Genomic DNA, 26729 nt, shown 5'->3' with positions numbered 1-26729 from the left:
ACATTTTATTGAAAACTTCACTTTTTCCCTGTTTTTAGGGAAAAAGTTAAGTTTACAGTAAAATGTGGAGGGTTACAACCCCCCCAATCCCCCACAACGCCGGTACGATCTCTATTAAGTAAACGGGGGGGGGGGCTCCCCAACAAAACCCCCCGTCTGAGCCCCTAAAAACTGTAATTTTCTTCGGCGCGCGCCTCCGTCTTGCGCTCAGTTGTCGGCGCGCGCCTTTGTCTTTCGCGGGGTTGTCTATGAACCAACTGTACCGTTCATTCGATTTATAACACAAGGCAGCATGCTGAATGCTTTGCACTGCTCCGATGGTCACAGAATTCCTATGATCGTCAGAACAGCACAGAACATTCAGTCCATCAGCCAGTGCTAAAAACCTCTTCCGTGCTTTTGTAAAAAAAAGGGGGGGGGAGTTTAGTTTGTGATTACTTATTCCATACTGGGTGAGGGTGGTTCTGTGCCCTGTGTGTATGAAAGACATGGTTTTCTGTTAGCATTGACCAGCCTTGTTTGGCGAAATGCATCAGTCATGGTTCCTGGGAATATACTTGATTTGAATCACCTTATTGGCTGCCGATCTTCTTTTGTTCCATGTTGGATTCTTTGGTGGACCGCTTGCCTTGTTGTTTTGTTACAAATTAACATACATGGATTAGAACATACTAGTAGTTACCCATATGTATGTATTTTTATACATACATATGGGTTACAGTTGGACGACAAGAGGGAGGCAGTTGAGAGGAGTTGCAAACTTGGTTATTAATACAGACTTATGTTTCAGATAGTATTACTGCTTTACAATGCATTTGAACACTTTTATATATGTATGGAAAGAGTTTAGAGTTAAAGTCCTGGGCAAGTAGGTGGGAAGGGAAGGAAGGGAGTTTTGTTCAGAGATGTTTGGGGCTTGCATAGAACTAAAACTGTAAACTGGAACTGGTATGGTAATCTTTGTTATTTGTTTTGAATTTTATAATAAAAGAAAAAAAAAAAAATACAAGTGGAAATAAAGAATTAAATAAGAAAACAGGTAAATAAATGTGGTCGGGGCAGGGGCATGGGTGGGATGTGAGCGGGGCAGGGCTAGGGGGCCCAGTATACTTGTGTGCCTAGGGGCCCTCAACAAATTAATCCTGCCCTGCTCCAGGGTACCATGTTCAGAAATGCTCCCAGTTCCACGTGCAGGACCCAAGAGGCAGGTAGAGCTCTGAAGTCTCAATGTGCGATTGAGTTGATGGTACAAGGATGAGGGATTTAGATTTGTTAGGAACTGGGCAACCTTCTGAGAAATGGTGAGCTTGTTCCAAAAGGATGGACTCCATCTTAAGCGGGATGGAACCAGGCTGCTGACACTAATGTTTAAAAAGGAGATAAAGCCGCTTTTAAAATGAGATGTGGGGGGACACCGACAGTTGCCCAGGAGCGGATAGTTCGGTGTGAGGTATCCTTGGAGGATACTATTGAAACAGGATATTTAGGGAGTCCCGGTAGAGAGGTTCCAATAATGGTGAAAGAAAGCCAGGAGGGCTTAAGAGGAAGGCAAAGTAAAAGACTCAAATTTTCCCCGTTTTCTCAGTAGCCTGTAGTTGCAAGGAAAAAACACAATTTGAAGTGTCTGTATACTAGAACTTTTGGTTACGGCGGTATAAAAGAATAAAGTTATTATTATTATTATTATACAAATGCTAAAAGCCTAAAAAATAAAATAGGAGAGTTAGAGTATATAGCACTGAATGATTAGATAGACATACTGTATTTTCTGCTCCATAAGATGCACTTTTTCCACCCCCAAAAACAGGGTAGAAATAAGGGTGCATCTTATGGAGCGAATACCCAACTCCCCTTACCTTTTTAAAATTCTGGTGCCCTCCTTCACTGGATGCGGCTGCCTGCTTGGTCTCCACCAGTTCCTGCGAGCACTGATGGCTGCCTCCGAATCCTCTTCTTTTACCTTCCGGCAGAGCGGTGCACAAGGCTGCCCGCCTGATCCCATGTCATTTCCCAAGAGAACTGAGCGGCGCTTGACCAAGCGGGCAGCCTTGTGCGCCGATCTGCCGCAAGGGAAAAGAAAAGGACTTGGAGGCAGCTATGTCAGCTGTGAGTGCTCACAGGAACCAGCGGGGACCAGGCAGGCAGCCACGTCCAGCAAGGGAGAGCGCCAGAATTTTAAAAATTTAATGGGAGTGGGGGTACTAGGGAGGCCGGGAGCTGCCCTGCTGAATTAAAAATAGTGAGGGAAGAGGGAGAGGCCGGGCCTGCCTTGTCCCTACCTGCCTGCCAGCCATTGGGCTTGCCTGCCCTGTGCCCCGTCCCTACCTGCCTGCCATTAGGCCTGCCTGCCTGCCATTAGGCCTGCCTGCTCTTTCCCAACCTACCACTAGACCACCAGAGGGGGGACAGGGTACAGAGCCTGGAAGGGAGGGGGTACTGGGTGCAGAACTTGGCAAGGAGTGTGAGGTTGGTTATAGAGCCTGGCAGGGAGAAATTGGTTAAGAATGGGGGGGTTTTGTTTTCCTCCTCTAAATCTAAGGTGCGTCTTATGGTCAGGTGCCTCTTATGGAGCAAAAAATATGGTAATAGGCATCTTGGAGAACTGGTGTAAGGAGGACAGATCCAAGATGGCCGCAGACCCTACCGGCTGAGTAACACGCCGAAGAGTCTTACCTCTAACAACTTTTAATCCGCTGCCCGAGACGCCTGCTCCCTTCTTCATGCCGAAACGAAGAGGACGCAGTGCCGCTGGAGCCTCGCGGCAGTCCGGTGCAGCGGTGTTCGGCAACATTGAGGAGATCCTCCGACGTATGCAGGAGACACCCCGGGCATCGGGGGTCCCGCTGGAGTCGCGCCGGAGCGGAACTCCTTGGGCTTAGAAACAACATTAAGCCCCGACGTCAAAGTACCTCCCCCTCAGGTTACCAGCTCCCCACGAGAGGAAGTGCTGTTGGAGCATGAGCAGTGCTCTCCCCCGGAGGCCACAGATATCAGAGAGGGGAGACTGGAGACTAACTCTTCTTTTCAGGAGAGTTTGGAAGAGACTGAGAGCCCAACAACTGAAGGGGTAATCTGGAACCAGAGAAATGCTGTTCAAGAAGGAACATCAACTTCAACTGGTGAGACTTCTCATTTTATTAATGCATTTCATATTGAAAAACCCAGAGAGGTAACCCTGGATTCTCTTTGGGATCTGGTAGCAGATTTGGCAAAATCTGTGAAACCCCAACTGAGCCAGTTGGAAGAAAGACTTCAAGAGGTTACAATGGGGAATTTAAAAGTTGAATTTGATGAATCTAAAAGCTCCATAGAAAATATTCATCAGGAGTTAAAAGTTTCTAAACAAATTAGAGAAACACTAATAAAAGATAATATTAACTTGAGAAGGAAGCTGGAATCCTTAGAAAATTCCTCTAGAAATAATAACCTCAGATTAATTAACTTTCCGAGGATTGCAACAATATCACCGAGAGACACAGTGAAATGTTATATGATGGAAATATTGGAAATTTCTGAAGATATGTTGCCACCTCTTACGCAGGCTTATTATCTACCTATTAAAAGAGAAGAACAGCAGCGCTTACAAGAAAAGGACCAGCAACCGTTAGATGTTACTGCAATATTGGAGCGTTCTGATATAGAAATGGTTACTCCAGCGACACTGTTGATTACAGTAGCCTTAGCACCAGATAAAAACTGGTTGCTTAGGCTTTTCTTCAAAAATAGACTTAAGAAATTTATGGGACTTAAAATATTGATTTTTCCAGATCTGGTTCGAGAAACACAAAAAAGGAGACGTGAATTTCTTCTTCTAAAATCAGGGGTTATAGCTTTGGGGGCGACTTTTTATCTTCGACACCCTTGTAAATGTGTTATACAATATCGTATGAAAAAATATGTTTTCTTTGACCCAAGCCAGTTGACAACATTTTTGTCTACAGCACCTCAGGTTTAAGGGGGAATAAGAGGATAATTGATTATTGTTAACCTGTCTCTGCCTAAAGGGCCTATTTTCTTTTATATAACAACTTAGTTTGTTAAAACTACTTTAATTATCCGCTATGTATGCCTTGGATCCATATAGTGGACTAGAGTTGAAGTTAAGCTATAATGATTTTTCTTGTAACAAGTTTTGGGAGCAGAAATGTTTATATTAGTGCTTTATTGGCTTATCTTTATTTTTCTGTACAAGTGATACTTGAATTGTAAATTGAAAAATATAAATAAATTTTTTTTTTAAAAAAAAAAGGAGGACAATCAATGGGACACTGTGTTACCTGGATACAAATTATTTCGCAAAGATTAGAGTATATCAAATTGGAGGAGGGATTGCTCTATATGTTAAAGAGGGAACTGAATCAAATAAAATGAACATTCTGCATGACATAGATAGCAGTGTGGAATCCTTATGGATAGAAATTTCATGTGTGAAGAGAAAGAATATAAAAGTAGGGTTTTACTATCATCCCCGGGACAAAATGAGCAGACAGATGAAGAAATGTTTTCAGAAATTAGGAAAGCTGGAGAATTGGGCAACAGTATAATAATGGGTGATTTCAATTATCCCAATCTGTATTTTGGGTGAAGAAGATAAATCAAACATACAAGTCCTCCTGCTCCAGACTAAATAAAGAGTCGAAGGGTCTACGGTGGACGTCTGTTTCCAGAGAACTGGGATGTCAGACAGACTGCACTTTGGCAATAGATTACTCAGCAAAGAAACAGATAAATCCTCTTGTATATTATGGTTACAACAATGGATTGTGTGTCATAAAAGAAGTGATTTTCCTACTTTTCAAGTCATCGAGATTTTTATTTCTGGCTTTGAATACTTGAACTTGTTTAAGCTCCCGTTGTGGAATAAAATACAGGACTATAAAGGAGTGGCCGTTTTTGAACATATGAAGCTGAACTGAGGTTTTTTTCTCCACTTCTTTATGTTTGCCAGGCTGTGTTTTGCCTATTTGTTGAACTCTAGGTGACTAAAACGGTTAGGACTCTTCAGCTTGGAAGAGACGGCTGAGGGGAGATATGATTGAAGTCTACAAAATCCTGAGTGGAGTAGAATGGGTACAAGTGGATCGATTTTTCACTCTATTAAATATTACAAAGACTAGGGGACACTCGATGAAGTTACAGGGAAATACTTTTAAAATCAATAAGAGGAAATTTTTTTTTCTGAGAATAGTTAAGCTCTGGAATGCATTGCCAGAGGATGTGGTAAGAGCAGATAGTTTTAAGAAAGGTTTGGACTAGTTCTTGGAGGAAAAGTCTATAGTCTGTTATTGAGAAACACATGGGGGAAGCCACTGCTTGCCCTTGATCGGTAGCATGGAATATTGCTACTCCTTGGATTTTGGGCAGGTACTAGTGACCTGGATTGGCCACCGTGAGAAAGGGCTACTGGGCTTGATTGCCCATTGGTCTGACACAGTAATGCTATTCTTATGTTCTTAACAAAACAATGAACTCACTCCATAGAAGGAATTCTTTCAAAAGACAACATGGCAGTACAGCACCTGGCTTCCTTGGATGGGTCCTTAGACTGGTCTAGTAGGATTCAAGGAAAAGAGGAAAGACTAAGTTTTACCTTCCTTACCATGTTGTTAAACCAGTGCAAATGAGTGGGAAGAAACCAGGCCTGCCCTGAAAACTTCAGCCTCAAAGCCAGCCTGCTTCTTAGCCCGCGACATCTTTAAAAAGAATACAAAGAGGACCAAGATGTTGCTTTGCGGATGTTCTTGAAAAGGAATCACAAGATTCCACTCAGGAATATACCTTAGCCTTCACTAAATGGACTCAAAGAGTTCTTCAGGAACTGGTATCGACTATCACTCAATATGTTATGGACCCTTTAGATGCAGCTTCTTGCACAAAACATTCTAGAACATAAAAGAGGAAAGGAGACCCCCCAAGATGATCCTAACATGGTTATTACTTTTATGGGAGTCAGGGGGTTTTGATGTATACCCACACAAGTCCTATTAAAGTAGCCCTCATTAATTCTGCATTTTTAATATTTTACTTTATAATTTCTACACCAAAGCTGTCCTATAAGTATCTATGCAACTTTAACAATGTTTTATATTCACTAATTGCCAACTATAAAATACTATAAAAACATCTAATTTTCCAGAATGTAACTTGCCTTGGGAGAAAAGCATGAGATAAATGTTTAAACAAAAACAATTGGTGCTGCCACTCTTGAGACCAACTACTTTGCCTGGAATAAACTACTCTAGTTTGTTTGTCAAGCCCCTTCCCTTACCTAAGTAGACTGAAACCCCACTTTTTATGATATTGCCTTCAATCCTTAACCCTACTCCCCACTGCCCACCAACCCAGTCAGCAGATTAACCGTTCCCTTTAACTGTATCCATGACATCTTGTTTGTTTGTCTGTCATGTCTGTTTAGATTGTAAGCTCTTTCGAGCAGGGATTGTCTTCTTTTTAACTGTGTACAGCGCTGCGTACATTTGGTAGCGCTACAGAAATAATAAATAGTAGTAGTAGTTATAATACAATTCGGTTAAACTATTGGCGTTTGCTTATAAAACCATTCATGAAGAAACTTACCATGCGTCTTCTTGGCTAATTCCTCTTTGATTTTAGCTAGTTCATCAGTAGTTTGAGCTAATTTTTTATCAAAGTCAGCATTAGCTTCTTGTGAGTCAGAAATAGATGAAATATGTAGCTGAGCTTCCATTGCTTGCTTTTTTATGACAGTCAAGTCACTTTGCATAGAGTCGATGAAGTTTTCAAGGGGTAGATCACCAGCTTCCTTCTAGGATTCAAACACAGATTTACATTAGTAAATAAGCATCACCATAATAGGACAGACTGAAGGTCCATCAAGCCCTGTGTCTCATTTCCAACAGTGACCAATCCAAGTCAAAAGTACCTAGCAAGATTACAAAAAAGAAAAAACAGATTTCATGCTCCTTTTCCTATGAATAAGCAGTGGATTTTCCCAAGTCTATCTTAATAATTGGTAAGGAGCAATTAGGTTCTTACCTGCTCATTTTCTCTCTTTTAGTTCTCCAGACTGCCAGCAGGTGGAGACTGAGACATTGACTTCTGGCTGTAGAACAAGTGGGCAATGCAGTCCCATCTACAATCAGTCTGATCCAAGCAGGAACCAACTAAGGACTGAAGAACTATAAAACACCAAACTCACTCCCAAAAGGAGATTATCAAGGAATTGTCCAGATTGGACAGGGAAAACAGTGTTGGATACTGATTAGAATAAGAATATAGAAAAATGTCACCACAGCTCACCAGCTAAGATAGACGAACCAAACTCCGCTGCTCTTATTGAGCTCCCCAACAACCCAGACAAAAAGATACCACAGAAAAAAAACGTACTCTTCACGAAAAGACAAAGAATAAAAATGACAGGGTGAGGTCTGAAGGGATTAAAAGAAAGAAAATTAGCAGGTAAGAACCTAATTTCTCCTTCTTTAACGTCCCTCCAGACCGGCACAGAACAGATGGAACATACCAAAGCAGTCCCCATCATGGGTGGGACCCCTGGGTCTTCACAAGAACACTCTCACTGCACACCGTGTCCTGACGTGCCTGAACGTCCACCTAGTAGTGGCGAACAAAGGAATGGAGAGAAGACCAAACCACAGCTTTAAAGATATCCACTGGAAGAACAAGAAAAGACAGCCCAAGAAGCTGCCTGCCCCTGGGTTGAATGAGCTTTGAAAAAATCCGAAGCGATAGCCTTCTTGATCCAACGCACAATTGTAACCTTGGAAGTGCCGTCCTCCTTACAAGGACCCACTAAAAGGACAAAAAGACGATCCGACTGATGGAACTCCTGAGTCTGTTGAACATAAGCACGAAGGACCCTACAGACATCCAATTTGAAAAAACTGCCTCTGCTCCAAAGAGCCCTCCCAGATACCCAAGACCGGAAGGACAACATGAAAAGGCGAAACCACCTTCAGCAAAAAAGAGGGTACCAGCCGCAGCACGACCCACTCCATGGAGAACTCCAAGAAGGGATGCCTACAAGAAAAAGCCTATAGTTCAGAAACACATCTCGCTGACATAATGGCCACCAGGAACACCACCTTTAGAGTAAGGTCCTTCAATGTTCAGGAGCCGAAGGGCTCAAAAGGAGGATGAACCCAGGCACAGAAGTAAAACAGTAGTTGATAAATTAAATTCTAAAACTGAAGAATCAATTTTTTTAAAGGATTCTTATGTTTATATGAATAATCATGTGCATGCTGCTAAAGGAGAAATTAGGTTCTTACCTGCTAATTTACTTTCTTTTAGCTTCTCCAGACCAGTAGAGGTTAACTTTACGAATGGGTATATATCTAATCATGACCAGCAGGTGGAGACTGAAAACAAAACTTTGGGACAGTATATACTATCCTCCCTTCTCTATTTCCCTCAGTCTGCCGAATAGCCAAGCAGAACCAAGAACTGGAAAACAGGAAGAAAAACAATACTCCGAACAGGAGTAACAAATAACATACCCAAATGCTGTTGGAAAATGCAGAGGAGAAATACCTGAAGGAAAATGTCCCCACAGCTCGCCAGCTAAGCCAGCCGAGCCACAGCCGCTGTTCTTTAATTCTCCCCGGCCCTAGAAAAATACTAGAACCCGCAGCAAAAAACAAAAACTGCCCGCGAAACAGCCCCAACAACAACAACAGACAGGGTGGGGACCTCTACTGGTCTGGAGAAGCTAAAAGAAAGTAAATTAGCAGGTAAGAACCTAATTTCTCCTTCTTTAGCACTCTCCAGACCAGTAGAGGTTAACTTTACGAATGGGACGTACCAAAGCAGTCCCTCTCACGGGCGGGACCCCCGAAGGGCCGATACCAGTACACGCTCACCGAACACCGCGTCCCGACGCGCCTGCACATCAACCCGATAATGACGAACAAAGGAATGCAAGGAGGACCAAACCGCAGCCTTACAAATATCCACTGGAGGCACGAGCGACGACTCAGCCCAAGAAGCCGCCTGACCCCGAGTGGAATGAGCCTTGAGAAACTCCGGAACAGGCTGCTGTTTCAGAAGATAAGCGGAAGCAATCGTCTCCTTGATCCAGCGCGCAATAGTAGCCTTAGAAGCGCCAGCTCCCCGACGAGGACCCGCCAGGAGGACAAAGAGATGATCGGACTTCCGGAATTCCTGGGTCCGCTGCACATAAGAGCGAAGACCGACATCCAACTTGCGCAGCTGCCGTTGCTCAGAAGAGCCCTCCCGACCACCCAAGACCGGGAGAACCACCGACTAATTGACATGAAAAGGAGAAACAACCTTCGGCAGAAAGGAAGGAACAGGCCGCAAGACGACCCGCTCCCTAGAAAACTCCAAGAAGGGAGCCCTACAAGAGAAAGCCTGCAGCTCAAAAACACGCCTAGCAGAAGTAATGGCCACCAAAAAGACCGCCTTCAAAGTAGAGAGCTGCACGGGAACGGGGACGACGGGAATCCCGCGGGACCCGCGGGCATCCCGCGGGTTCCCCCTTTGGGTCACGGGGATCCCGTGGGGAAGCCCCTAGGGTCGCGGGGATCCCGTGGGGACGCCCCCTAGGGTCGCGGGGATCCCGTGGGGACGCCCCCTAGGGTCGCGGGGTTCCTGCGGGGCTGGATGTACTCAGTCGCGCGACTCTTCTCCCTACCTTCTCTGCTTGCAGCACAGAGCCGAACGGAAGTCTTCCCGACGTCAGCGCTGACGTCGGAGGGGAGGGAGGGCTTAAACAAAGCCCTCCCTCCCTCCGACGTTAGCGCTGACGTCGGGAAGACTTCCGTTTGGCTCTGTGCTTCAGGCAGTGCAGGTAAGGAGGAGAGTAGCCTCGCGGTTCGAGTGGCTACCAAGGGAGGGGGCGGTCCGCCCCGCCACACCCCGCCCCTGTTGCAGCACAGCCGGCCAGGTCCCCTTACTTTTGTGGCACTTCCCCGACCGACCGACAACAGCCCCGGTCCGACAATCCTCCCTGCCCTGTAGCCGCGAATCTAAATTATCTTCTTACAGCAGCTGTAATAAGGTAATTTAGATTCGCAGTTAAGGGCAGGGAGGTTTGTCGGACCGGGGCTGTTGTCAGTCGGTCAGGGAAGTGCCACAAAAGTAAGGGGACCTGGCCGGCTGTGCTGCACCCGGGGCGGTAGAGAAGGAGTGGGGAGAAGGACGCTGAAAGGCCATGGGGAAGACGGGAGGAGGGGGGGAAGGACTCTGAAAGCACTTGAAGACAGAGGAGGGAGAAGGACGCTGAAAGGCCATGGGAAGGGCGGGGGGGGGGGAAGGACTCTGAAAGCACTTGTGGAAAACAGAGGGGGGAGAAGGATGCTGAAAGCACATGGGGAAGACAAAGGGGTGGAGAAGGACGCTGAAAGGACATGGGGAAGACAAAGGGGTGGAGAAGGACGCTGAAAGGACATGGGGAAGACAAAGGGGTGGAGAAGGACGCTGAAAGGACATGGGGAAGACAAAGGGGTGGAGAAGGACGCTGAAAGGCCATGGGAAGGGCGGGGGGGAAGGACTCTGAAAGCACTTGTGGAAGACAGAGGGGGGAGAAGGATGCTGAAAGCACATGGGGAAGACAAAGGGGTGGAGAAGGACGCTGAAAGGACATGGGGAAGACGGGGGGGTGGAGAAGGACGCTGAAAGGCCATGGGGAAGACAGAGAGGGAGAAGGACGCTGAAAGGATATGGGGAAGCAGAGGGGGGAGAAGGACACTGAAAGCACATGTGGAAGACAGAGGGGGGAGAAGGACGCTGACAGGACATGGGGAAGATGGGGGGGAAGGACGCTGAAAGGAAATGGGGAAGAGAGAGTAGGGAGAAGACGCTGGCAGGGAAGAAGACAGATGCCAGACTATGGGGGGAGTGGAGAGAAGAAGATGGGTGCCAGACCAATTTGGAAGGGGGAAGAAAGGGAGAGGCACAGTAACAGAGCAAATGGAAGATGCAGAAGGAAGAGAGACAGTGGATGGAAGGAATTGAATGAGAACATGAGGAAAGCAGAAACCAGGCAACAAAGGTAGGAAAAGAATTATATTTCTTTTTTTTTATTTTGCTTTAGGATAAAGTAGTATATTAGTTGTGTTGATAAAAATTTATAAACATTAGAGGCTCTGGTAGAAACCCATTTGCAAAGTATGTATTCTTCCCAATTAATATTTTCAAATTAATAAAGTCTTTTTGCTTATTTGTAAATGGGTTTCTACCAGAGCCTTTAATTCAGTAGCATAATTAAATGAAATAACTATTTCTGAAGTTTATATGGACGGGCGGGGACGGAGGGGATTCCTCGCGGGGACGGGTGGGGACGGAGGGGATTCCTCACGGGGACGGGTGGGGACGGAGGGATTCCTCACGGGGACGGGTGGGGACGGGTGGGATTTCTGTCACTGCGCAACTCTCTACTTCAAAGTAAGGTCCTTCAAAGAACAGGCGCCCAAGGGCTCGAAAGGCGGGCGCACCAAAACAGAAAGAACCAGATTAAGATCCCAAGAGGGAACCGAGGGCCGAAGGGGAGGCCTAAGCAACTTGGCCGCCCGTAGAAACCGAATTACATCAGGAAGAGCCGATAAACGCTGACCTGACACCAACCCTCGAAAGGCCGACAGGGCCGCAAGATGAACCCGGAGAGAAGACCAAGCCAGGCCTCTATCCAGGCCATCCTGCAAGAATTCTAGAATGTTAGGCAGAGAAGTGCGAAAAGAGGTCACTCCCCGCGCCCGACACCATTCCTCAAAGAGACACCAAACCCGCACATAAGCCCGAGAGGTAGAAAGCCTCCGGGACCCCAACAGTGTAGAGATCACCTTGTCTGAATATCCCTTCTTCCTAAGGCGACCCCTTTCAAGAGCCACGCCGTAAGACAGAAGGGAGACGGGTCGAACATGGGAATGGGACCCTGCATCAGAAGGTCGGCCGAGAGAGGCAGAGGAAGAGGATCCGCCATCAGGTGCCTCACCAGGTCCGCATACCACGGACGTCGAGGCCAATCCGGAGCCACCAGCACCACCAAACCCGGATGGTGAACAATGCGAAGAATCACTCTGCCCACCAGCGGCCAAGGAGGGAACACATACAACAGCCCCTCCGTTGGCCACGGCTGGACCAGAGCATCCAGACCCTCGGCCAGACCGTCCCTGCGACGACTGAAGAAGCGGGGCACTTTGGCGTTGCCACCCGTGGCCATCAGGTCCATCAGAGGCTGCCCCCAAGCCTGCACTATCAACTGAAACGCCCCGGCGCCGAGACACCACTCTCCTGGATCTAGGAAGTGACGACTGAGGAAGACTGCCTGAACATTTTCTACCCCGGCTATATGAGAGGCCGAGAGGTCCAGCAGATGGGACTCCGCCCAAACCATGAGCAGAGCCGCCTCCTGCGCCACCTGAGTGCTCTTGGTGCTCCCCTGACGATTGACATAAGCCACCGCCGTGGCATTGTCCGACAGTACTCTGACCGACTTGCCCAGCAAAAGGGAGTGGAAAGCCAACAGCGCCAGACGGACCGCTCTGGTCTCCAACACGTTGATCGACCAGGCGGCCTCCTCCGCGGACCAGGTGCCCTGCGCTGAGTGACCCAAACACTGAGCCCCCCAACCCAGGAGACTCGCATCCGTCAGGAGCACCGTCCACTGCGGGAGATCCAGACCCACCCCCTGAACCAGGTGAGGGGTCCGGAGCCACCAGCGCAGACTGCAGCGCGCCAACCCCCGCAGGGGCACCGGAACATCCAAATCTTGCCTCTGGGGAGACCACCTCCGGAGCAGAGCATACTGAAGAGGACGCATGTGGGCCCGCGCCCACCTCACCACGTCCAGGGACGCCGCCATCGACCCCAAGACCTGGAGGAAATCTCGCGCCCGAGGACACCGGGACGCCAAAAGCAGACGAATCTGCGATTGCAACTTGCTCACCCGGGCCTCTGGGAGGAAGACCCTCCCCAAGCAGGTGTCGAACAGAACCCCAAGGTACTCCAGGCGCTGAGCCGGGACCAACCGACTCTTGGAAAGGTTGACCACCTAGCCCAGCGACCGGAGAAACTCCACCACCCGAGCCGTAACCCGGGAGCTCTCCTGCAACGACTTTGCCCGAATCAACCAGTCGTCTAGGTAGGGGTGAACCAGGATGCCCTCCGACCGCAGGGCTGCCGCGACGACCACCATCACCTTGGTGAACGTCCGGGGAGCTGTGGCCAGACCAAAGGGAAGCGCACAGAACTGATAGTGCCGCCCCAAGATCGCAAAGCGCAGGAAGCGCTGATGAGAGACCCGAATGGGAACATGCAAGTAGGCCTCCGTCAGATCGAGAGAAGTGAGGAACTCCCCCGGCTGAACCGCCAGAATGACCGACCGCAGAGTTTCCATGCGGAAAGAAGGAATCCTGAGAGCCCTGTTGACCCCTTTCAAATCCAGGATGGGCCGAAAGGTCCCCTCCTTCTTGGGCACTACAAAGTAAATGGAGTACCTGCCGGTGCCCCACTCCGGAGGGGGCACCGGCACCACTGCCTTGAGATCCAGCAAGCGCTGCAGTGTCTGGCGAAAAGCCTGCGTCTTCCCTGGAGACTGACATGGAGAAGCGAGGAAAAGGTCCGGCAGAGAGCGGGCGAACTCCAGAGCATAACCGTCCCGCACCACCTCCAGGACCCACTGATCGGATGTGATCTTGGCCCACTGGGGGAAAAATTCGCGCAGCCGGGCCCCCACCGGAACCAAAGGGGGCGCCGGCAAGGAGTCATTGCGCAGGACGGGAAGCGGGGGAGCCGGCGGAGGGATTCCCTGCCCCCCGACGGGCCCCCCGAAAGGGCTGCATGCGCTGAAAGAACCGACCCCTGGAAAAACCCGGAGCCGGGAAAGAAGCAGCCCCACGCCCAGGGCGATACTTGCGAAATTCCCGCAAACGCCCCCGGGCCGCGCCACCCCGAGACGCAGGACGGGCACGGTCCTCAGGCAGACGGGGAACCTTAGAGTCCGTCAGAGTCTGAATCAACTTATCCAATTCCTCCCCGAACAAAAAAGACCCCCGAAAGGGAAATTTAGTAAGTTTAGCTTTGGACGCAGCATCCGCCGCCCAAGCGCGCAGCCATAATATACGCCGCGCGGCCACTCCAAAGGCCATAGACTTAGCCGAGATCCGCACTAAGTCATAAAGAGCATCAGAGAGGAACGAGGCCGCCATCTCAATCTTAGCCACCTCCTGATCCACCAGAGACCAGTCATCAGACTCCCGATCCAGGACGCGCTCAGCCCACCGAAAAACGGCGCGAGCAACCAGCCCCCCACAGATAGCCGCCTGGACCCCAAAAGCCGAGACCTGAAAATTGAGCTTAAGTATATTCTCCAATTTGCGCTCCGCAGAGTCCCGCAAGGCAGACCCGCCTTCAACAGGCACGGTATGCCGCTTAGAAATCGCCGAGACCACCGCGTCTACAACTGGCGACACTAAAGTAGCCCGATCCCCCTCTGGGATGGGATACAAACGAGCCATGCTACGCGCCAAACGAAACGGCGCCTCCGGCGTTTTCCACTGTTCCAGGATAATATCCCGAATATCCTGATGCATAGGAAAAGAGCGGGAAACGGAACGGATCCCCCGTAGAAGAGGGTCCCCCACCCGCGGAGTCTCCGGCGGCGCATCTTCAAAACGCAACACCGAAGAAACCTGTTGAATCAGGTCCGGCAGCTCATCTCTCTGAAAAAGGCGCACCACCGACGCCTCGTCGACGGAAGACGGGAAACCCGACAACCCGCCGCCAGCGGCCGTCCCCTCAAGAGGGTCCTGGAACTCCTCCGAAAAATCTAGGTCCTCATCCAGACCGACACGCTCCTCCGACCATAAATCCTCGTCCCACGACACCCGCGGGCGCTTGGACGAGGGCTGCGGAGGAGGGGACGCCACAACCGACGAGAGAGGCAAAGCCGCAGGGAGCGCGGAGGAACCCCCACCCCCCGAAACCCCCTGCGCGCAACCGGGACCCCCAGCCGCCTGAAAATAGGCTCGGCACAAAGAAAAAAATAAATCAGGGGAAAAACCCCCCGAGGGTCCCAAGGGACTCCCTGCCACAGCAGGGGACCCAGCAGAAACCTGCCCCTGCTTTTCCAAAACAGGGGGAAGGTCACCTGAGGTGGAAGACAAGATGGAGGGGCCAGAGTGAGAAGATGGCGTCTTTCCCGCCAAAACAGCTCCCTCCATAGCCTGCAGCGGCTGAGAGACCTGAACAGTCTCAGCCGCTAAAGCAGGCAAGCCGGCATCAGCTGTCAAAAAATCAGCTGAGAGGGAATCCCCAAAAACCCGACCGTCGGCGGTCCGGGGAATCCCTCCGGAGGCGGATGGTGAAGACCGGGCTTCCCCACTGCTCTCTGCCGACTCGCGAGGCACCTTCGGCGGGGAGCTCTGGGCGCCTGCAGCCGCTGCCGACGGAGCTCCTCCACCGCACCGGCCTGAACACCGCTTGCACAGGCCGGCCGCGAGTGCCTCGCGTCTGGAGCACAATGAGCACTTTTTCCCTTTAGAAGTGCTCATTGCTCCATACGTGACCTAGCTATAAAAAAGTGCCGGTTAGTTGAAAAAATACAGTAAAATACAGTTTTCTTAAAGGGAAACAACCCTCCAGACCAGCACTACCTCAGGATTTTTTTTTTTTTTTTACAGAACAGACTCCACAGGCTCTCGAAGCAATATGCCTTGCTTGATTTAGGGGGCAAGGCTTACTGCTGAGGCTCCTCTAAAAAAATATGGGGAGGTGGAGGAAGTGGGGGGAGGGACCCCGCTCGAGACCCGCCGGGTTTGACACCCCCGAGGTCGGACGAACCCCCAAACAGGGTCCGCCCAAGCTCCGTCCGGCTAAAAACAGGGACTACAGACCCCTTAAACAAATTCCAACAGCCCTACCAAGGGAGATGGGTACAGATCACTCAACACCTGCTGAAGACTGAGGGAAATAGAGAAGGGAGGATAGTATATACTGTCTCAAAGTTTTGTTTTCAGTCTCCACCTGCTGGTCATGATTAGATATATACCCATTCGTAAAGTTAACCTCTACTGGTCTGGAGAGTGCTAAAGAATGTGAAATTTCAGCTCCTGAAAACTAAAGAAACAACAAATACCATCAAGACAAACAAAAATGCATCACTTACCATGAGAGGCACTTTGGTTGATAGTTGTGTTGAGAAAGATTCTGAATCTACTTCTTCCTCTACGGTGTCACCCTCTTTAGTGCATTCAGTCACTAAATTCTTGAAGATCTGAACACGTTCGTCACATCTATCTTCAAACAACTCTCGTTCTCTCTCAAGATATTCACTATGTTGAAAAATAATAAGTATTCTGGGTATTATAATTTTGATATTTTCTTACTCATTCAAATCATAAATATATATTAATATTACACAATTTCAAATTAGATTATGAGTTCTTATATAGCCTTATATTATTTAGAGAAACATGAGATTTAAGCTTGAGGTCTTTATGAAGTCAGATTGCTAAGAACATTCTTAAAAAAAAAAAAAATCAACTTTTAAAAAAATTTTCCACTTAAAATCAGAATTATTCATTTGTTCTAAGTACAAATCCGAGCTACTCAAGTTAATACATAGAATAGACATTGGGAGTGGTGTTTGTTTTTGTTAAAAAGTATGTATATTTTTAAAAAGGAGTGTCACCTCTCATCACAAAAATTTGGTTATGAAATTGAAGAGCATAAAAATAGTATAGCATAAAAATAGGGTTATCAAAGCCCCCAGGTGAGTATAAGCCCTCAGGTAAATAAATCACTGAATATCTGACTGGCTCAGGCGCCTCAGACCCCTCCCAAGCGGGGGGAGAAGCCCAAGGTGCCTGAAAATATCAGGGCCTTAGGCTCTTCCCCAGTGTTCCCGCTAAGCTGCGCTGGGGTGCGCTGGCGCACAAAATATTACCTCGCAGCGCACAAGTTTCTCGTCACAGCGCACACAGTGTAGAGCACAGTTCTTCAACCGCCGGTCCGCAAACAAAATCTTGCCGGTCCGCGAAGGATTCGGTCCCCGCCGCAACGAAAGGCCGGCGTCAGCTGACTTGCAACTTCCTGTTGCAGTCGCTGTGCCGGGACTCCTGCCTTCGCCGGGACTCCTGCCTTCCACCGCGTTTGCCTCCTGCCTTGTCTCCGCACCTCCAGACCAGCAGCGGCAGCTGTGTATGCTTTTAACTTCGGCACAGAGCTGCCCCTAATCAATAGTTTAGCGCGGTTTCATAAGGCAGCCTCGGGGCCTTTGCTAGGCCGGCCCACATCGCATCATCGAAGCGGGCCGGCTATCAAAGGCCCCGAGGCTGCCTCATGAAACCGCGCTAAACTATTGATTAGGGGCAGCTCTGTGCCGAAGTTAAAAGCATACACAGCTGCCGCTGCTGGTCTGAACTCTTGGGCCGCTGAAGGAGGGCAAAAAGCAGCTGTCCTGGAGGTTTCCCTTCCTCTCGCCTTTACAGGTTCCTTTTTTCCACCTTTTTTTTTTTCCTTCAAACGGCAACGGGCCCCAGCATCGACATCAATCAAGTAAGTTCCACTGTCAATCAAGCGGTTCTGCTCGGCCAAAGCTTCCCCTGTGACATGAGCCACCCTCAGGGGAAAGAAAGTGACCCACAAAGGTGAGGGGAAGGGGGGCAGATGATGGAAGTTGGGGGGGGGGAGAGAGAGAGAGAGAGAGAAGGGGCAGATGATGGAATGGAGGAGATGAGAGAGAGAGAGAAGGGGACAGATGATGGAAGTGAGAAGAAGGGAGAGAGAGCAGAAGGCAGATGGATGTCAGTTGAGAAGGGAGAGCAGATGCTGAATGGAAGTGGGGAAAGAACACATACTGGATGGAAGGAGGAGATAAATAAAGGGGGAAGAATATAGTAAGATAATGGAGGGGTGAGGGAAAGGGGTGACAAGCTGTGTGTAGACACAGTGAAAAGAGGGAAACGGGACTAAATAGTAAGAAAGAATTTAATTTAGATGGAGGCAGAAAATAGAGAAGGAAGACCAGAGAAGAAAAGGGAAGAGAGAGCAGAGAATGATCAGATCTGAGTGGAGGAAATGAGAAGAGAGATATGCTAAAAACCACAGGGGGGAGGGAAGGATAGAGATGCCAGACCATGAGGGGAACAGAAGGAAGATGATGGATGCTAGACCAAATTGGGGGGTGGGGGGGGCAGGAGGAGAGATGGCAGGGAAAGACAGACAGTGAATGGAAGGGGCAGATGCTGGACTGAAGAGACAGAGAAGGTTATCATGCTGCTGTACCGGGCCATGGTACGCCCTCACCTGGAGTACTGCGTCCAGCACTGGTACTTTAAGAAGGACACGGTACTACTCGAAAGGATCCAGAGAAGAGCAACTAAAATGGTTAAGGGGCTGGAGGAGTTGCCGTACAGCGAAAGATTAGAGAAACTGGGCCTCTTCTCCCTTGAGCAGAGGAGATTGAGAGGGGACATGATAGAAACATTCAAGGTACTGAAGGGAATAGACTTAGTAGCTAAGGCAGGGAGAACGAGAGGGCACTCTCTAAAGTTGAAAGGGGATAGATTCCATACAAACGTAAGGAAGTTCTGTGGTAGAAAGCAACATATTTATTTGGCTCATAACTTGCTGGCGCCCGATATTTTTAGCTCACAGTGAAAAAAGTTTGCTCACAACACCCGCCCGCTTAGAGGGAACACTGCTCTTCCCTGTGCTTCACATGATGCATTGGGGCGGGGCCTAAGGCCCAGGCAGACACGTCGCTGGAATCTGGAGGAGGAGGGATTGAGCACCTTCCTGCTCCCAAATTGGAGGAAGGGGGAGTGCCAGTCCAGGGGTGGGCCGGACGATCTGGTCGGGGGTGGGAGAGAGGCCTACGGAGCAGGAGGGACTGAGCACCCCTCCTGCTTCCAACTTTTAGATACGGGCGGATTTTGGGCCGGGCCAGGGGTGGGCCCTGCCGGTCAAGGGGATGGGCGAGTCGGTTGGTGGCAGTTGGCATCCCTCCTGCCATATTTGCATGGGCAGGGAGGGCAGCGTCAGGTGGTGGCAGGAGGAAGTTGGCATCCCTCCTGCTATTTGTGGTCGTCGGGAAGGGCTTTCAGATGTTTTTTTGACAGGTCTGCCTGTCTTTTCTTTTTTTTTTATGGGGCAGATATTTTGCTTGTGTAATACACGCAAAAAGCACATTTACTTACAGTAACAGGTGTTATCCAGGGATAGCATGCAGCTATTCTCACATATGGGTGACATCACCAACGGAGCCCAGATGCGGAAGCCTCGCAAGCAGATGAGGCTCGAAGTCAAGCGGTGGAGGCAGGAGGGCCCTCAGTCAAAGGTGAGACCAAAGTGGGCTTCAAAGTTGAAGATGTGGATGAATCCATCTGGAAGAGCTTCTCCACCGAAAGTTGACGACGTTTAAGGGCTCGAGGTTGAAGAGTAGCACAGCATTTGCACGACTTCGGATGATGTTGTGGCCCAAGGCACTTGAGGGTTCATGAGAGAAATCGAACGTTGACACTGGCTACACTTCTTGAAGCCTGTCGCTGGCCGGGACATAGAAGGAAAAATAGCCACTGCAAGGTCGAAGCTCCTGGGCTGCGGCCGAGCGGCCTGCCCCGGCAGCCGAACAGAAGAACTAAAAATTTTTTTTTTAAACTGGAAATACAAGAAAGAACGAACGAACAGTGATTCGTGAAGAAAAAAACACAAACCACGGTGTAGAGAAGGCACGAAGTGAAAAGTTAAACGCAGAGAGTCAAAGACGGACTTCTCGGCTCCACGGAAAACTGACAAATGAGGAGACGCACCCTATGCTGGGCGGGAACGCGCATGCGTGGTGCAGTCGACTCTAAACTTCTAGTTTCTACAAGCAAGTCTGCTTGCGAGGCTTCCGCATCTGGGCTCCATCGGTGACATCACCCATATGTGAAAATAGGCTGCCTGCTTGTCCTGGTATAATATCTGTGCCATGGGAAAAAAATGAATAAAAGACAAGCAGGACTGTCAAAAAACCTGCAGACCTGTCGGTAACTCAGTTAGCAGTCAGGTTTGCCATAGTAAAACCCGATTCAAAATAACCAAGTAATTGTTAGTGAATCAATCACTTGGCTATTTTGCATGGGGTTTTACTAATTTGCATGGGAGGATTGGGATCGGATTGCTACAGACGTTAATGAATCGGGATGGAGGGAAATCGGGTCGCAAAGGGCTAGCAAACCAATTGGTACATGATCAGTTTGCTTAGTGAATCTAGCTAATGAGTCTAAAGTTACTTCAGTGGGTTTTGCAACAAATAAAAACTTTTAAGAATCGTTGTAGAATTCTCACCTCTAGCCTTCCTACATGATTGCCTTGGTCCTCTGGCTCCAACGATGTTCCAGTCGGTAAATTCCCCTCAGGACTAAATAAGTCCTTCGCAGGTTCTGGTGCCAGGTCCATAGTTGTATTAGCCTCTGGTGTAGGGAGTCCTGCCTCTTCAGACAGACTTCTTTCACATGGTGAGCTGGCTCCCTGTGGCTGAGGAGACAGGACTCTATCATTGGGACTCAGCATAGTGTCTAGCCCAGGGAGATTTGCCACGGTGTCACTCCTTGCCGGCGGCTTCAGCAGGCGATTCCTCATCGCAATTTGCTCCCGCTGCAAAACGCTCAGAAAATCCGCAATGGTTCGAAGAGGATTCTCCAGATGTTGCAAGGCTCCAGCAATGTTCCTTCCTCTCCTCTTCGGCATTATGGCAAGCAAAAAGGAGATCCACAACAATAAGGAAAACCGTAGAGTTCTAAGCATCTCTCTAACCGCCAGACACTCAGGGCCATCTTCGACCCAGTTTGGGAATATTTTAATGAAGTTCCTCTACTTGTAGGTAGAGCAGGCATATATGCAAAATGCAAACACTGCAACAAAGAAATGCAAGGCCCAGTGGCCCAAATGAACATCATAAGAAGTGCTTTGATTAAGATGACAAAAGGAACATTTTTGAACAGGTAGGATCTTCAGGTTGGTAAATGTTTTGATTTCATCATATTTCTTAAAGACTTCCTTTAGAAATTGTCATATTTGAGAAAATGATATGTCATTCTGGACAAGCGGGTTATCTCCCATTACCCATATGCAGAAAAAATCCACTCTGGATATTTTTAGTGATCATCCTACTTTACTGGGTGTTCTAATCCACCTGCAGTTTTTCCCTTCTGCATTCGAGCCGAAAGGAGTTTCTGCTCTGGTCTCCTCTTGTCTTATTTTATTCAATGTTTTCAACCTATATTCGGTGTTTTCAGTGCTTGGAGCTTTCAATTGTCATATAGCTCTGCCTGCATAGAGAAGAAGCAGACTGCAGTCTGCAGTTGACAAGCTGATCTCTGGTGGTACTTATTAGCACAAGTGGTTTTTGAGCTCAGCACTGTCCCTGCTTACCATCCCTCACCTACTGCTTAGCAGGGGTTTGAGCGCAGGCTGTTAGGCATCCATAGGAGATTCAGCAGTGTCTCGCAGAGTGCCAGCTGCATTTTTCACCTCCCCCCTTCTGGTAGTGAATCTGTCTGTCCGTAGGGCTGGGGATGCGGTCAGACGCTGTGTCTGGCTGGCAGTCCGAAGATCAGTGTTGAAGAAGCATTTTCAGCACGAGGAAGTGATTCTTCCCCCTTCCAGCTACTGTAAAGATCTGAAACAGGTTGCAGCACATTGCCAGCACAAGTCACAATAAGACTGTTACACCCTATAAGGTGGGGATAGGGTTTCGAGGGTTCCTGCATGTTCCTCCTGTGTTTCCCCACCTAAAAAATCCTAAATTCACCATTTTTTGACTTTAGAAAGTTTGCTTTTTTAGCGAATTTAGATGGGAAAATCTTGATGGCAGCCATCTTGGATTCTTAGCAAACCATGGTCACATCGGCCACTCTGGTGCTACTAGAATCACCAGGCCTTGATGTGTCATGCTCTTGCGCAGAAATCTGCTCATCATAGGCTACAGAGGGTAGGTGTAAAAAAGTTCTGCCTATAGCCAAGGATGCACCAGGGCGTCCAAACCTTTGTCTTCCTGGCTTGAATCTTCAACTGAAGAACCAAGCCACCTGCAATCAAATCGAAAGTCAGGCTCCCCGATCAACTCACAATGCAGGTAAAGGCTTCCCGAGAGTCTTTTGGCTGAGGAAATCTCCTTGCACATTGTTCACTCCTGCCACATGCACCTCCGAGCACGCCAAAAGATGGGACTCTATCCACCAAAATAGTATCTGGGCTTCCAAGTGTAGAGGAGCACTCTTAGCATAGGCTACCAGCATTGTGTTGTCTGAGAAAACTCATACCACTTTGCCCTGCAGTATGTTCCTTAACACCTGAAACACCAGGCAGATGGTTCAAAGTTCTAAGCAGTTGATTGACCACTTCCTCTGAGAAGGGGACCAGCAAACCTGAACCGGACGCCCTTTGCAATACAATAAGCCAATTTCTAGACCAGATAGTTCAATGTAGTTCACAAAAGAGTAATAAGAATTACAAAGGAATAAGCGGGAATATACGAAGCTAATGTGTACCCCAGCCATATAGGCTGACATCCGTCATCAGGATCACCCAGGTGGAGATGCGAAGGGAAACTCTTCTGACTAGTGACTGAGGCTTCAATCCACAGATTAAACTGTGACATGCTTCTGTTGTTCAAGGAAGCTGCATTTGCAGTTCATCCCTCTACGGGCACTATTGAGAGAGGAATGCATTCATGAGCAGATGCAAGTGCACCCTTATCCCAGGGAACCACATCCATTATCTCTACCATTGATCCCAGTACCTGTAATGCCAGGCCACTGGTGCTGTCTCTCTCGGAAACTCCAGTGTCTGACACAAGGACTTCTCTCTGCAGGCTTCTGGGAGGACACCTTGTTCTCCCTTGTGTCAAACCAGACTCTCAGATACTCCAAGATCTGTGTCAACTTCAGGTGGCTTTTCCGAAAGTTGACCACTCAGCCCAGCCTCTGCAATAGTTGAGTCACTCTCTGCATATCTGTTCTGCCTTTGGATTTTGACAGAGCTCTTATCAGCAAATCGTCCAGATATGGATATACCTGTATACCTGCTCTGCACAGGTGTGCAGCAACTACTACCATCTTGGTGAAGGTGCATGGCATCATGGTCAGCCCGAAGGTCAAGACCATGACCTGGAAATATGAACTTCCTGTGCTCTGGAAAAATGAGAATGTTCAGATAGGTTGCCATCAAATCCAGCGAGGAGAGAAATTCCTCAGGAGCCAAAGAAATTACTGACCTCACCTTTTCTATCCACAAACGTATTTTGAGGGCCACACTGAATGCCTTGAGGTCTAGAATCAGCCTCCAGTCTTCTGAGCCTCTTTTAGGTACTATGAAGCATATCAATTATCTGCCAGAGCCTGTCTTCTTCTGGAACGGGTTCTAAAAATAAACATGAGCAGAAAAGACAGGCTCCTACCATCTAACTTGTAGAGAGGCAACTGAGGAAGTGGAGGACAGCCCAGAGAGATGAGAGGCAGAGCAAAAGAATGCTAATGAGGCTCTATACAAGAATTCTCTTGGGACTAGATTGACTACCCACGAGTTCAGGAATGTGTCTGTCACACTAGAAGGAAAAATTATGTTCTTACCTGTTAATTTTCTTTCCTTTAGACGCAGCAGATGAATCCAGAGACCAATGGGATAGCACACATCTACCAGCAGGTGGAGATAGAGAAACTGATTAACAGGTGGTCCTATTGGCTGGCACCCCTCCTGCATCTTCAGTATTGCTCCTTGCCCAAGCATCCATAACCATCAATATGCTTAGCATGTAAAAAATCTTCTTTCCCATAACAAATTTCAAAAGGTAATAATACAGAATACAACTATCAAGAATAACAGACTTCGAAAGTTGCAAAAGAAAAAACCAACAGTCAATATCCAGAAAGGGTGGGGCTCTGGATACATCTGCTGCATCTAAAGCAGTGGTCTCAAACTCAAAGCCTTTGCAGGGCCACATTTTGGATTTGTAGGTACGTGGAGGGCCTCAGAAAAAAAAATAGTTAATGTCTTATTAAAGAAATGACAAATTTGCATGAGGTAAAACTCTTTATAGTTTATAAATCTTTCCTTTTGGCTAAGTCTTAATAATAATATTGTGATTTATAAGCTAAAGAGACATATGATCAAGAAACTGTTTTATTTTACTTTTGTGATTATGATAAAACATACCGAGGGCCTCAAAACGGTACATGGCGGGCCGCGAGTTTGAGACCACTGATCTAAAGGAAAGAAAATTAACAGGTAAGAACATAATTTTTCCTTCCTTAGCAACAGCAGCAGATGAATCCAGAGATCAATGGGATGTAGCAAAGCAATCCTCAATTTAGGTGGGAAGCAAACTCCACTTCCACAACAACCGAAGCACTAAAAGCTGCCTTCACATGCGCCCCACATCCAACCGGTAATGCTTAGATAAAGTATTCTTGGAAGACCAAGTAGCCGCATGACAAAACTCCTCCAAGGAAAAACCTGTGGACTATGTCGAAGTAGCCGCCATTGCTCTGGCTGAATGGTCATGAACTTCTTCCGCCAAGTAAGCGTAAAGAATGTCCTCCTGGATCCTTCGAGCGATGGAGGCTTTGGACGCTGGCATACGTTTGTCGCATCCCTTGAAAAAGAGGTGATCTAAATGACTAAAAGTCATTAGAAACCTACAGATTGCGGAGAATGCTACGCACTTTTAAAAAATGCAGTGATGAAAAGCTCGCCTCCCCATTCCTCCTCCCAGGAAGAAGGAAGCAAAAGTGAGAGCGGCATAAAAGAAAGGATGACACCACCTTAGAAAGAAATTGTGGTACTGTCTGAACTGATACCCCAGAATTTATAAATCAGAAATAAGAATCCCCGCGTACAAGGCCTGTAACTCAGAAAACCGCCGGGCTGAAGCCATGGTCACAAAAAAACACCCTTTAAGAGTCTCAAAAGACAAGGTTGAAACGAAGCCTTCTGTAAACTGCGAAGAAGTAACTTAAGACTGTACGAATATACTGTACTCCTTTTAGGAACTGAACTACATTAAGCTGAGAAGTAGGCGAAGAGCAAGCTACCTAGCCCTTGTAACACTTGCCACTTGAAGCTGAAGGGAATTGAATGCTAAGCCCTTGGCAATACGCTTGTGCCAAAAAGAAAAGAATATAAATCATAGAACTCTGGAAGGGTGTCAATGTTGAGAAGTACCCAAGAAAGGAAAAGCCTCCAAATGGAAGCATAAGCCACAGGTGAAGACGTCTGTATCGCTTGGAGAAGAGAAGAAATAACCTGCTTCGCATAAACCTTACACATCGGCCATGACTTTTCAAAAGCTAGGTCGTAATACCAAAATAGGACGAATATCCATGTTGATCGGACCCTAGGTGAGTAAATCCGGAGATACCAGGAATCTCAATAGTTCGGACGTCGAAACACTCATCAGATCTGCATAGCAAGGATGTCACAGCCAATCTAGAGATTCTCTAATTATTGTGCCCTGAAAGCGAGCTTGAAGATGGCAAATCCATCCAATCATTAGTCAGGGGAAAACACTTAAAAAGAGAAACCAGAGGCGAGAAAGAAGCAATGTGTGCTACCCCCTCTGACTGCCACTCCCTGCGTCTGCTAAAGAAGCTAGGAAGCTTTGAATTTCGAGACGAGGCCATGAGGTCTAGTTCTAGGAGATCTCACCTTTATACAAAGAGCTAGAACGCCTGAGCAAATAATAATAATAATAACTTTATTCTTGTATACCGCAATACCATGGTAGCTCCCAATTTCCAGGATGTAGAAGATTTTACTACTGCTACTACTTATTATTATTTCTAAAGTGCTGAAAGGCGTAAACAGCGCTGTACATTTTAACATACAATAGACGGTCCATGCTCAGATTTTGTGGTGAGAAAGTCTATCTAAACCCTTTTCCTGTCCTGTAAAATGATGCGCTGACAGAAGAGGAAGATGAGATTCCACCCATTGAAATAGAACCAGTACTTTACTCACCAACTGAGGACATCATGTACTTTCCTGGCTGTAGAGAAATACTACTGTCATAACATTGTCCTAAAAGACCTTTACAGTCATTCCAGAAGAATGGTCTGAAACTCCTGAAACAGTAGCCTGACCATGCTTCAGTCCAGAAGAACGAACGAGTACTGAGTCTCCTCTTAATACCAGACTCCTCGCACTGAGGATTGAAGGCACAGAGCCCCCCAACCCGACAGCCTGGGATGTTTGGTAACTTTGAGCCAGTCTAGCAAAGACCGAGGCATGCCTTTGAAAAGATTAATCTCGCTGAGCCACCAAATTATATTGAGCGATGCTTGAGGAGCCCATCCTTACCTCTGACTCTCTCACCCCAGTCCCTACTCTCTATTGTAATGCCAGGTCCGTCAGAAATAAGACCCAAATAGTAAAAGATTTACTTGAGGATTTTGATCCGGGTTTTTTGTGCATCACTGAATCATGGATCGAAAAAGATGACTTACTCACACAAAATGAACTCTGTCCCCCAGGCTACCACGGTCTTTTCTCTCCTAGATTAAATTGAAAAGGAGGAGGTCTAGCCCGTCTCTACAAATCATTCTTTAATGCTGAGCTCTTAGAAAAGGGTAGTCACCCCTCCCTGGAATTCATGCTAGCCTCAATAAACGACGAACTTCGCCCCCACCCATTAGGCATCCTGCTACTTTACCGCCCACCCAACCCCTGGAATAAATCCTCTGACTTTGTTCTTGAGACCATAACAAAGGCCTATCTAAAATTCCAAAGAC

General features: G+C 47.9%; 1 protein-coding gene across 5 annotated transcripts in view; it reads right to left on the bottom strand.

Moving 5' to 3' along the window:
- KIF20B (kinesin family member 20B) overlaps nt 1-26729 on the bottom strand; it is a 237092-nt gene that overhangs the window by 111992 nt on the left and 98371 nt on the right. For all 5 annotated transcript variants that reach the window (XM_033943513.1, XM_033943516.1, XM_033943517.1 and 2 more), the window contains exons 15-16: nt 16124-16289; nt 6577-6784 (exon numbers count right to left, since the gene is read on the bottom strand). In XM_033943513.1, the coding sequence (XP_033799404.1) occupies nt 6577-6784; nt 16124-16289 (374 nt within the window). The remainder of the gene's footprint in view (nt 1-6576; nt 6785-16123; nt 16290-26729) is intronic.

The sequence above is a fragment of the Geotrypetes seraphini genome, chromosome 4 (assembly GCF_902459505.1).
Source record: "Geotrypetes seraphini chromosome 4, aGeoSer1.1, whole genome shotgun sequence".
Lineage (NCBI taxonomy): Eukaryota > Metazoa > Chordata > Amphibia > Gymnophiona > Dermophiidae > Geotrypetes > Geotrypetes seraphini.
The sequence above is the reverse complement of the archived record's forward strand: the minus strand, read 5'-3'. Positions and strand labels throughout refer to the sequence as shown.